An 11693-nucleotide genomic window follows, 5' to 3' on the forward strand; every position below is an offset into this window, starting at 1 on the left:
TCTTCTAATGACAAAACTTAGGACAAAATCCTAATCATTTTGGCCATGCACCTTCGGGATCTACGGGCTTCACTTTTTTTTTTTTTTTTCTTTTTTCCTTATCTTTTTAATTAATTCACAACTAAAAAACTATTTACCGAAATATTACTCCTATTTTTTTTCTTTTACAAGATATATATATATTTTTTTTCAAATATATAGGAAACATTTTTATTGATACCTTAATATGACATACTCATTACATAAAACTCGTACTTATTGCTCGTAAACTTGTTGAGGTATAAATAATAATTAACAAACTGTATATATTGATATTTAATTAAGGTATTATCCAATATAAAGTTGATACTATCGCGTCACATTTTATTCACATGAGACTATTTTGCTAAACAAATCAATTAATATTTGAACGGTTACATTTATTAATATTTTTTTACTAAATAGTAGTTTGTAGAAATATAGAAAAAAATTAAAAAAAAAGAAGATGTTCTAAAGCTGAGCAGCTACTTTCACTATGGACTGAGTCAGTCACCAAACCCTGCAATTTATCTGCCAAAATTAAATTAATTTATGTATCCTTTTAAGAAAGTTTAAAGCTTAGAGATGTGCTGCATTATGCTTCAATAAAATATATTTTACAATCAGACATAATTCTTCTATACAATTACTTAATATAGTACACTAATACCATAATTCTTTTTTTTTTTTTAAATTTACAATCCTTCACAAAATATGCATGTAAATGTAGGTTTTAATTAGTAATATCTCTAGTTATATATAAATAAATTATAAAAATAATAAAAACTTAACTTATTATCAAAATACGGAGCGAAACAGAATATAAAACATAAGAGTGCCGAAAAAATATGAAGAAAATATTGGCAATATAAATATATATATATATATATATATATATATATATATATATATAACTTAAAAATTAGCTTGTGCTGAACAAAAAGAAGGTCAGAAACATCATTTTGGTCGATTTTAGGTCAAGTATTTCGAATCGGTTTAAATTTGGGTTTTCTAGTCGATGTTGCTTTTTATATAATTGTAAATTCATTTTTAACTCTGATCAAATCGAATTCAGTTACAAAGTCAATGTCAAATCATGCGGTTTGTTTTGAACACCTTTACTTATAGCCTAAGATCCATCACAACTAAATAGTACAAAAGTCAAAGTGTTACCGGTGAAAAAAATGGATGAAGATTGAATCACCTATTTACTTTTATACTAGCTCCTATTCAGCTTAATTGTTCCATTTTTTTTGGGCACTATTCACTTATAACTCATAATTTGTATTTTACTCTTAATCTATAAGTTAAAACATAGTCATGTGAGATCTTGTTTGATTCATTTCAATACAAGGATTATTAATATCAACTTTTTATAATTTTTAATTAAGAATAATTTGAGATATTAAGGGTTAAAATGTTATCTCGATAAATATAAGATATTAATATTGTTGACCAAACATAAATTAACCATACTAGAAGAAACTAGAAAGTAAGAAACTAAGCAAAGAGAAACACATTCTCTCCATGTTTAATGTTGGAGATACTCCAAATAAATCCAAAAAAATTCATATATTTATAATTTAACAACCTAATTACATAATCCAATCAATTTTTTAAAATAATCAATCTAATACTTTTTTTTAATAATTTTTTTAGATATAGAACTAGTACTTAAAAGTTAAAATGATCCTCATTCATTAACTAATCTTCTCTTCTACCTTCCTTGTTCTTCATCATCACCATAAAATTTCACTCATTTTCCCCTGACCCACAAGAGCCCACAATCTATTTTCATTAGTGCAATCATGAAAAATAATTAAACTCAAATTAGTGTACCTAATTTAGTACAAAATCAGCTTAATTACACCATAATGCAGCTTAAAAATCAGCTCTTATTGTTGTTCTTCCTATTATACTGTTACATTGGTTGTTGTTATTGCAATGAAACTTCCATTCTTTTATCGATAAAATGGAGTTTTATCGATCCATTAGATCGATTAAACGATTGGAAACCACAAACTAGAACCACAAACAACAATTCAGTTCATTGCAATTGGACTGGTGTGTCCTGCAATGAGCTTGGATTCGTCGAAAAACTCGATCTTTCTCGGATGAATCTAAGTGGTAAATTCTCTAATGAATTCCAAAAATTGAATTCCCTTACTTATCTTAACTTATGCTCAAATGGGTTTTCATCATTTTTGCCAAATTCTTTCACAAATCTAACCTCATTGAAGTTCTTAGATGTAAGCCAGAATCAGTTTTCTGGGAATTTCCCATTGGGATTTGGGAAATTTCATGATTTAACTTACTTAAATGCTTCTGGGAACAATTTCGAAGGAAATCTTCCAAATGATTTGAGTAATGCTACTGTTCTTGAGATTCTTGATCTTAGGGGAAGTTACTTTGTGGGGTCCATCCCCAAATCTTATATGAACTTGCAGAAATTGAAATTTTTAGGGTTATCAGGAAACAATCTGACAGGTAAAATTCCTTCTGAACTTGGGATGATTTCTTGTTTAGAAACCATGATTTTGGGATATAATGATTTTGAAGGAGGGATTCCTAAAGAATTTGGGAATCTTACCCAATTAAAGTACTTAGATTTGGCAATTGCTAATCTAAGTGGTGCAATCCCATCTGAATTGGGTGGGTTAGTTAATCTTGATACACTTTACTTGTATCATAACAGGTTGAATGGGAAGATCCCATCAAGAATTGGTAATCTTTCGGGTTTGATTTATCTCGATTTATCCGAAAATTCATTATCAGGGAAAATTCCATCTGAGATTAGTGAATTGAAAAACTTGCAGTTGCTAAATCTGATGTTTAACAAGTTATCAGGTTCAGTCCCTTCCGGGATTGGCAAGTTGCCCCGATTACAGATTCTCGAGTTATGGAACAACTCGCTTTCTGGGCGTTTGCCTACTGATCTCGGTAGGAATTCCCCCTTACAATGGCTCGATATTTCATCGAATTCATTTACGGGTGAAATCCCGAATGGGCTATGTGATAAAGGTAATCTCACAAAGCTCATTTTGTTCAATAATGGTTTTGATGGTTCTATTCCGACTAGTTTGTCTAAATGTCGCTCGTTAGTTCGTGTTCGAGTTCATAATAATCGACTTTCGGGTAGTATACCGTTAGGTTTAGGTAAATTGCCTAGACTGCAGAGGTTAGAACTAGCAAATAATAGTCTTACTGGTAGCATTCCTTTTGATCTTGCTTCTTCATCTTCGCTCTCGTTCATTGATCTCTCGGGGAATAACCTTCAATCTTCTTTACCCTCGACAATTCTATCCCTTCCGAATCTTAATACTTTCATTGTCTCGAACAACAATTTAGGAGGGAAAATCCCGGATCAGTTTCAGGATTGCCCTTCACTTGCTGTTCTTGATCTGTCATCGAATCGATTTACTGGTATGATCCCAGCAAGCATAGGTTCATGTCAGAAACTTGTGACTTTAAACATCAAAAACAATCGATTAAGGGGTGAAATCCCGGATTCTCTTGCACTGATGCCTTCACTAGCGATTCTTGATCTCTCGAACAACACTTTAACAGGCAAAATCCCTGAACATTTTGGAAGTTCACCCGCCTTAGAAACGTTCAATGTGTCACATAATCAGCTTGTCGGTCCTGTCCCATCAAATGGTATTCTTCGAACCATCAACCCCACTGATCTAGTAGGAAACGAAGGCCTCTGTGGTGGGATCCTTCACCCTTGCCCTGCATCCTCACTCGATGCAACAAATGATCAAAACCTCCGAACCAAACATGTCTTAACCGGATGGGCAATAGGGGTTTCGGTTGTTTTAGCGATTGGGATCGCAGTCCTAATAACCAACATCATATATAAGAAATGGTACTCGAATGGAACATGCTTCGAGAGGTATGATGATGCAGGCAATGGGGAGTGGCCATGGAGGCTAATGGCCTTCCAAAGGCTCGGGTTCATTAGCCATGACATTCTCGCTTGCATAAAGGAGTCTAATGTGATCGGAATGGGCGCAACAGGGATAGTGTACAAAGCTGAGGTAACACGGTTGAACATGGTTGTCGCGGTTAAGAAGCTATGGAAAGCAAAGACGGATATTGAGACGGGGAACGGGGGTGATGATCTAGCCGGGGAGGTGAACCTTCTAGGAAAGTTAAGGCATCGGAACATTGTCCGATTACTAGGATTTCTACATAATGATAAGGAGGCCATGATCATATATGAATACATGCATAATGGAAATCTTGGAGATGCTTTACATGGAAAACAAGCAGGAAGGTTGTTAGTGGATTGGGTGTCTAGATATAACATTGCAGTCGGCGTTGCTCAAGGGCTCGCGTACCTTCATCATGATTGTCACCCGCCAGTCATTCATCGAGATGTTAAGTCCAACAATATATTGCTCGACACCAACCTAGAAGCAAGGATCGCGGATTTTGGATTAGCTAAGATGATGATTAAGAACAATGAAACTGTCTCTATGATTGCTGGTTCTCATGGTTACATAGCTCCTGGTAAGTCCTTTTATCACTACTACTAGTCTTATTTTATGTATGATGATGATAAGTACTAGATTTCAAATCCAAACTATTGGGTGTTTTGGCAAATGGCTGATAGCTTATTTAGGTGACCGATTTAACCAGCTGATTTTAACATGCTGGTGAGAGTATCTTGTATATATATCAAAATCAGCTATAATTGCGCAACAAGCTAATTTTCCAAAAATCCAAACTAATGGGTGTTTGTTAAACGGCTGATAGCTGATTTAATTGACTAATTTGACCAGGTGATTTTGAACACGCTAGTGAGAGCATCTTGCATATGTATCAAAATCAGCTAAAATTGAGCAACTAGCTAATTTTCTAAAAATCCAAACTAATGGGTGTTTGGCAAACGACTGATAACTGATTTAGTTGACTAATTTGACCAGGTGATTTTGAACACGTTGGTAAGAGCATCTTGTATATGACCAAAATCAGCTAAAATTGCGCAACGAGCTAATTTGCCAAACACCCAAACACTGTCTAATACTTCATTGAAGTGTAATAGTTGTCAGCTTTGAACTGTTGCTTAATGTTGTGTGATGCAGAGTATGGATATTCGTTAAAAGTCGATGAGAAGAGCGACATCTACAGTTACGGGGTGGTTCTATTGGAGCTTTTAACGGGGAAGAGACCGATAGACAAAGAGTTTGGAGAATCAATAGATGTAGTCGAATGGATACGAAACAAAACAAGAAACAACAGGCCATTAGAAGAAGTGTTAGATCCTAGCTTAGGAGGAGACTGTAAACATGTTCAAGAAGAGATGTTATTAGTGCTTAGAATCGCTCTCCTTTGCACCGCGAAAGCACCAAAAGATCGACCATCGATGAGAGACGTGATCACAATGCTCGGAGAAGCAAAGCCTAGGAGGAAAAGCAGTAGTAATAGTGTTACTACAGCTAACATTGACAAGGATAAACCTGTTTTTACAACTTCTCCTGTAAATGGCATCATATAGCCTAGCCTATACCCCCAATACAAACCAGATACTTGGTTCTTTTAGACCAGTGTTACATGCTTTGCTAGCGATACGCTCAAAATGGCCCGAAAATAGTCCAAAACCGATCATGATTCACCTTTTGTGATTAGCAATTCGCGGTAAGATGACACTGTTTTAGACTTAACTTTGTTATCCCACACATTCGTAGTTGTAATTTTTGTACGTAGCAAATTTTTATTCCCTTCTTTCCACTTTGATTTTGTTATGTGAAATGTAATCACTTCAAATTTGGTGTTAATATAGATTATGGGGTACAGGTATTCTTCAAAATGAAAATTTGTCCTTCATTAATATACTTTTTGTCACACACAAAGTTGTCGGAGAAAAACACATATAATCTCACATCGAAGAATCTCACATCAAAGAACAAGAGAAAAGTTGATTTTTACTTCCTTTGTTCTGATATACTTGCTCCATCACGATTATTTGCGTTATTCATCGTTCAAGCTTATTTTATATATTGCGGCTAATGTGTAAGAATAATTATAGTCAAGTGGAAATTTGTTTGAATCGTCTAATCACATACTTTCATAATATTAATTTTTTATAATTTTTAGATGTACATAGTTTATTATATAAATGATTAAAACAATACATTAGATTACGTAAAAAGTCGAATCTATCAAGTATAATGAAACAGAGGAAATAATAAGCTTGATGGGCTACTTATCCTATCATTATTTGCTTTTAGGATGGACACTCATCAGGCTTGTGTGCAGTTAACTCTTTTGCATGGGGCCAAATGAGGTGTTATCTTGGGTTTAAGAAACCAATAAGAAAAAAAATAATGCAATATTAACTCTTTTGAGAGGGATCGTCTTTTAATAAGACAACTTCAAAATAAAGTTCATAATCTTATTATTTGTATAATTGAACGAATTAATTTATATAAGAAGATCGTCTTACAATGAAAACGACTCATCAATAATTTGTCATAATGTAATCATTCATTCAAACTAATTGTACTAAAGAATTAAAGAAAGTTGTGTCATGACAAAAGCTAAAAACAAAATAAATTTAAAAGACAGATTAAAATAAAAAATACGACAAATTTAATAGGTCAAGCTGAGCCTAACGAGAGGGAGTACAATAAGTGGAACAAAATAGAATGAGTATAAGGGAACACAAGGGTCCCCTTAAACCGACCTCTGGGCTAAGGACGAACTCGCTGCCTGTCACATCTTAAATATTGCACTTTCAAATGATCAACATTAGCAGTACGCCAATAGGTCAAATTTACAATGATTGATATTACATTAAAGTTAAACGAGTCCATATAATTAGCTTTTTTTTTAATTGATCATTTTAATATTGTAAGTTAATCACTTTTAGTTTATAAGTAATCATTTTAAGACGTTATCACCTTAAAAATGTAAATAATCACTTTAAAATTATAAAGAATCACTTTAAGACATTAAATATACATTAAATCAATCCAATAGAAATAGTCTCACCGTAAGTCCGTCTAATTTATATTAATACTAGATAGAGGTGTTCATTTTGGGTAATCAAATTGATTTCAAATCAGGTATTTCGGGTCGGTTCAGAATTAGGTCTTGTGTCCACATTAGTTTTTACATAATTATAAACTCATTTTTAAATCGGATTCGGTTATAAGGCTGGGTGAATATCAGGTCATCGGGTCTATTTTGAACACCTCTAATACTAGATAGAGAAGTGGGCCTAACTGGCACTACACATGACACGGCTTGCGATGGCCCAGCCCAATCCAAAGGTTGGCACATCACCACATGAGAATCGAGAGCGTGAGCTGATAATAAAATGGAAAATAGCACCAAGGCCCGTAGCACAAGAGGCATGCGAAAATAGCTCAATCAACACAACACAATACAACATTAGATCGTTCATGGCACAAGACACGATTAACACGAGGCACAACACACAAACTGTTCAACATGACACAATTTTCATAGTCAGACCTCATTTTTAGGTGACCACGCACAAAACAACTTGACACGATATGATTTAAAACAAGTTGCCGAGCAGGCAAGCACAACACAATTGCCATGCCCCATGATATAGCATGAGCATATAAAGCAGTGCAATATTGTACACAAATATGTTGCACTAATGCAGAAAGTAACTAAAAATTGGTCTCAATGAGCAGAAACCAATATAAAACCTTTCCATAACAAAGGTAAAAAACCAAGTTCATTTGTATTTCAGAAACCCAAATAACCCTTACAATCTAGCACCCCATATATATATATATATATGTACACTATTTGAAAGCCGCTCTTGACAAATTATGCAAGCATGTGTACTAAATTTAATTAAGATAAACAATCAAAAACTTGTAGGAAAAAATAAAAAACGAGATTTCAATGAGAACCGAAAGATCAGTTGTTACTAGGCAACGTATGTATTCACCGTCATACTTCCGTTCCAGTATTTAGCTTCAGCTTTGTTGTTTCTTTTCCTGTAAGTAAAACACGACGAAGAAATACTATATAGGCCTGCTTCTTTGTTTCGCGCTCCTTTCTACCGATCTTGGAGCTGAAAATGTTGATTGCGTATTAGTGTTTTTCAATCATAGATAAAAAAAACGTATTTTACGGCGAGTTTGAAAGGGTGACAGCTTACCGAGTCCATTAGCCTCGGAAGTTCTCATAATTCTAAGCCGCTTGACTGAGCTCAGGAACATACTGTAACGGCGACATCAAAAGACAGATGAAGTAATCAGTCTCGAGTAAGTGAAGTGCAACTATGATATCAATTTAGGATTTTAATAGGTGTCTCCCGCTACATCATTCGCTTACAAAAACGTATTCTATTATTAGCATATCTAGAGTGAAAGGAGGTCGAAAAATTTTCCATATCGACGTTAAAAAAAGATTTTTAGGAGAAGGGGTTGAAATATATGGTATTTAAAACGGTTTTGTTGTTACATTGTTAGCGAGACTAGCATGTACTGTGACTTAAATGTAGAGTTAAAATAATTTGTGGCTAAGATACCCTACATACACTAGTAATACTACATTTTAACTAATTTTTGAGGGTGGGCCGATGGTTGACTTTTGCCTACTATTAACTCCACGGCTCCGCCTCTGACTTCGACTTACTAATTTATCACGAAACATCTACTAAAATGAAGCATGAAAATCAATAGTTTCAAGCATCACAAAACCGTGAACATTAAATCAATTGGATAGTACATACCCCCAAGGAACATCTCCGACAAGCATCCAGTCTCCGTCTCTGTCTTCATAAGTAAGCACAAAATCAGATGAACCATCCAAAAGCTTAGAGGGTCTCGTCACTTGTGGCATCAGACTGAGTTCCTCTCCGTTTGATTCTGAGGGGCAAAAATCAAATAATTATGTTAAGAAGGATCAAAGAACGGCTAGACAAACAAATTAAAATCATCGTGTCCACTGTCAAGACAAGAATACATTGGTTCAAGGGAATAGCCGTGCCTAGTGTCACATGATTCACTAATCTTATCGCAAGCTGTGAATCACAAATGGCAAATCATGGTCGATTTTGGGCTATTTTTGGGCCAGTTTGAGCAAATCGCGAATTCAAAAAGCGATTAACTAGTGAATTATGTAACACTGGACGTGCCTAGCACTAAACGCTCAAGACTTCCATCCTTAACTTGGACAAGAGTCGCTCTTGTTGATACTATAGTTTACACAAATCACAAAAGTTCGCTTCCAAGTTATACCAATAAACCTTTTCTTTCTTATCTTCTCTTGATTGCTAAACATTATACTATTTCATGACATTATTCTATCTTTGTAAAGACATCAAAGCATCCACTGATGGGAAAAAACATAACGATAAACAAAAACACTCCAAATCATAAAGCATTACACTGGAGAGGTCTTTATCTATCATTAGCAAATGGCACTAATGAATCGCTCCGTTATTGATATGGTTATTGTGGTCGGAATGATAATGAAAATTTAATGTAACACAACTAGAACGTGACAATTTTTATGATCAAGCTTGTGTTAACTTGATCATTCTTTTTCTTCACAAAAATCATTCTCACCCACTACCACTTAAAAAGATCTATTAGGTAGCAATGGAAATCTACGAAGAAAAACACATGTTTTTGGGTGTACGCTCCATTACCATGGGAATGAAAACGCCCCGTAATGAATTTCAAACAATGAATGCAAACAAATCTAAGCACTAAAACAAAGAAAAGATTCACATATAAACAATTCATCAATCATCAATCAATCTATAAAAAGTTGAGCACAGCTAATAAGGGGCAATAACATACTTTCAACAGCCCGATTAGTGAACATTTCCTCCAGCATTTGAGCTAACGATTCGTAGCTTGAGTGTGCACTAAGATCAACCTTCCTTCCGATTGCAACTCCATCCATATTCACTTTAACAAACAAGCAATTTTTCGGAACTCTCTCATTAGATTTTGCATTTGCATTCTCATCAGCACCGTACCTCACATCATTCCGTTTGATATCATCAAACTGGGAGTTGTTTTCACCGGTTGCAACGGATTTGGCTTGGTTAGCCATGCTGTTCATCCTATATGCCCTTATAGGAGGCCATCCCACAACTTGACTGCTTCCCATCATTACCAGAAAACAAAAAATTGACATCAAAAAACAATCTCAAAATCACAAAACCATGCACAACAAACTGTCAAAGAAGCTGATATGTGTTATACTACAATCTATCACGCCCCTCACACGAGATCCTTTGGGCAACAAGTGTGGATGCAACCCAAGTCTTTCTGACGCTAATAATTATACTTAAAAGGAGGGCGGATGTGATTTGAACTCATAACATGGGCTTCTATACCCTGTCAAAGAACTAACTCCAACTAAAAACTTAAACTGATCGTTAAGGCGACAGAACAATAAATGAAAAGAAACCAATCACAGAACAATGAGCAATAACCCTTAAAAACCAATTAAATCCAAAACAACAACCTCTAATCTATACAACAAGGCACACAAATCAACATAACTATTAGACAACAACAGAAATACCCATTCACATTAGAAGAGCACAATTAAAAACTCATCATCATTTGAAGACATAAATAAAGGGGGTGTGGGTGTTTGGCGAACGACTTGTAGCTGATAATTGATTATAGTGGCAGATTTAACTAGCTGATTTTATTAAGTGTTTGACTAGATTTTGAATATAAGTAGCTTGTTAAAAATAGATTATTGGTTACAATTTGTTCAAAAATAAATTATTCATTGCAAATTGCAATAAGTTGTTTCTAACTAGCTAATTTACTAAACATTACCAAACATTAACATTGGCTGGTTTGACTCTAATTGTATCAAAATAAGCTAAAATTTCCGAATTATCTATTTTGCCAAACACCCCTTTAAATTTCATATAACAAAGCCAACAAAATCAGCAAATGGGTGGATAAAAAACCCTGTAAACCACATAATTACACCCCAAAAAACAGGAAAGAACACAAAATTATCAACAAACAGAAATACCCGATATTTAAGATGCAATAAAAAAACATTAAAAGATGAGAAAACAAGAAAAAATTATACCTAACAGCAGTAGGAGAGGCAGCACGCTTAGAACCCACAGAAACATTGTTAGTTTTAGCAGAAGAAGGAGTTCTAAGGCCCAAAGAAGAGCAAGAAGAAGCAGAAGGAGGAGAAGGCAAGTCTTTAGAAGTTAAAATCCTTGGAATTTGCTTATGATTTTTAGAATTATTAGCAACACCAAGACTTAACCCAAGTCCTAATTCCAATTCAGAATCATCAGAAACTTCAAAATTATCATTATTATGATTATCTTGTTCAACCAAAGTTTCTTCCTTTGAAACTACACTTGAATCTGAAGAACCACTACCAGTACCACCCATTACAGCCTCCATTGAAAACAATACAAAGATTGAAACTTTGAAACAAACCAAGAAGAAAAAAGAGAAAATTTTTATAAAGACTAAAACTTTGGAACAACCCAAGAAGAAAAAAGAGTAATTTGCTTGATTATGAGAGAAATGGAGAGAAAGGGTAGGTAAAAGAAATGAAGAATGAGAGAAAGAGAGTGGTGTGGGTGGAGATAGTGATGAAGGTGGGACCTACATGTCTAGTGTTAGTGCTATTGGGAATTTCTACTTCTCCTTAAATTCATGCTTTATTATCTCTCT

At 34.5% G+C, this 11693-nt stretch overlaps 2 protein-coding genes across 2 annotated transcripts; one reads left to right on the top strand and one right to left on the bottom strand.

Annotated features, from left to right (window-relative positions):
• Positions 1-1647: 1647 nt before the first annotated feature.
• On the top strand, positions 1648-5833 carry LOC130827591 (MDIS1-interacting receptor like kinase 1). The gene is made up of 2 exons (XM_057693348.1): positions 1648-4533; positions 5109-5833. The coding sequence occupies exons 1-2, from the start codon at positions 1893-1895 to the stop codon at positions 5519-5521; spliced, it is 3054 nt and encodes a 1017-aa protein (XP_057549331.1). The 5' UTR covers positions 1648-1892; the 3' UTR covers positions 5522-5833.
• A 1093-nt stretch (positions 5834-6926) lies between these two features.
• On the bottom strand, positions 6927-11693 carry LOC130827592 (auxin-responsive protein IAA12-like). Its single transcript, XM_057693349.1, has 5 exons — positions 11086-11693; positions 9819-10123; positions 8744-8879; positions 8168-8229; positions 6927-8080 (listed from the first exon to the last, which is right to left on the bottom strand). The coding sequence occupies exons 1-5, from the start codon at positions 11415-11417 to the stop codon at positions 8031-8033; spliced, it is 885 nt and encodes a 294-aa protein (XP_057549332.1). The 5' UTR covers positions 11418-11693; the 3' UTR covers positions 6927-8030.

This window comes from Amaranthus tricolor, chromosome 11 (assembly GCF_026212465.1).
Source record: "Amaranthus tricolor cultivar Red isolate AtriRed21 chromosome 11, ASM2621246v1, whole genome shotgun sequence".
NCBI classification, from domain to species: domain Eukaryota; kingdom Viridiplantae; phylum Streptophyta; class Magnoliopsida; order Caryophyllales; family Amaranthaceae; genus Amaranthus; species Amaranthus tricolor.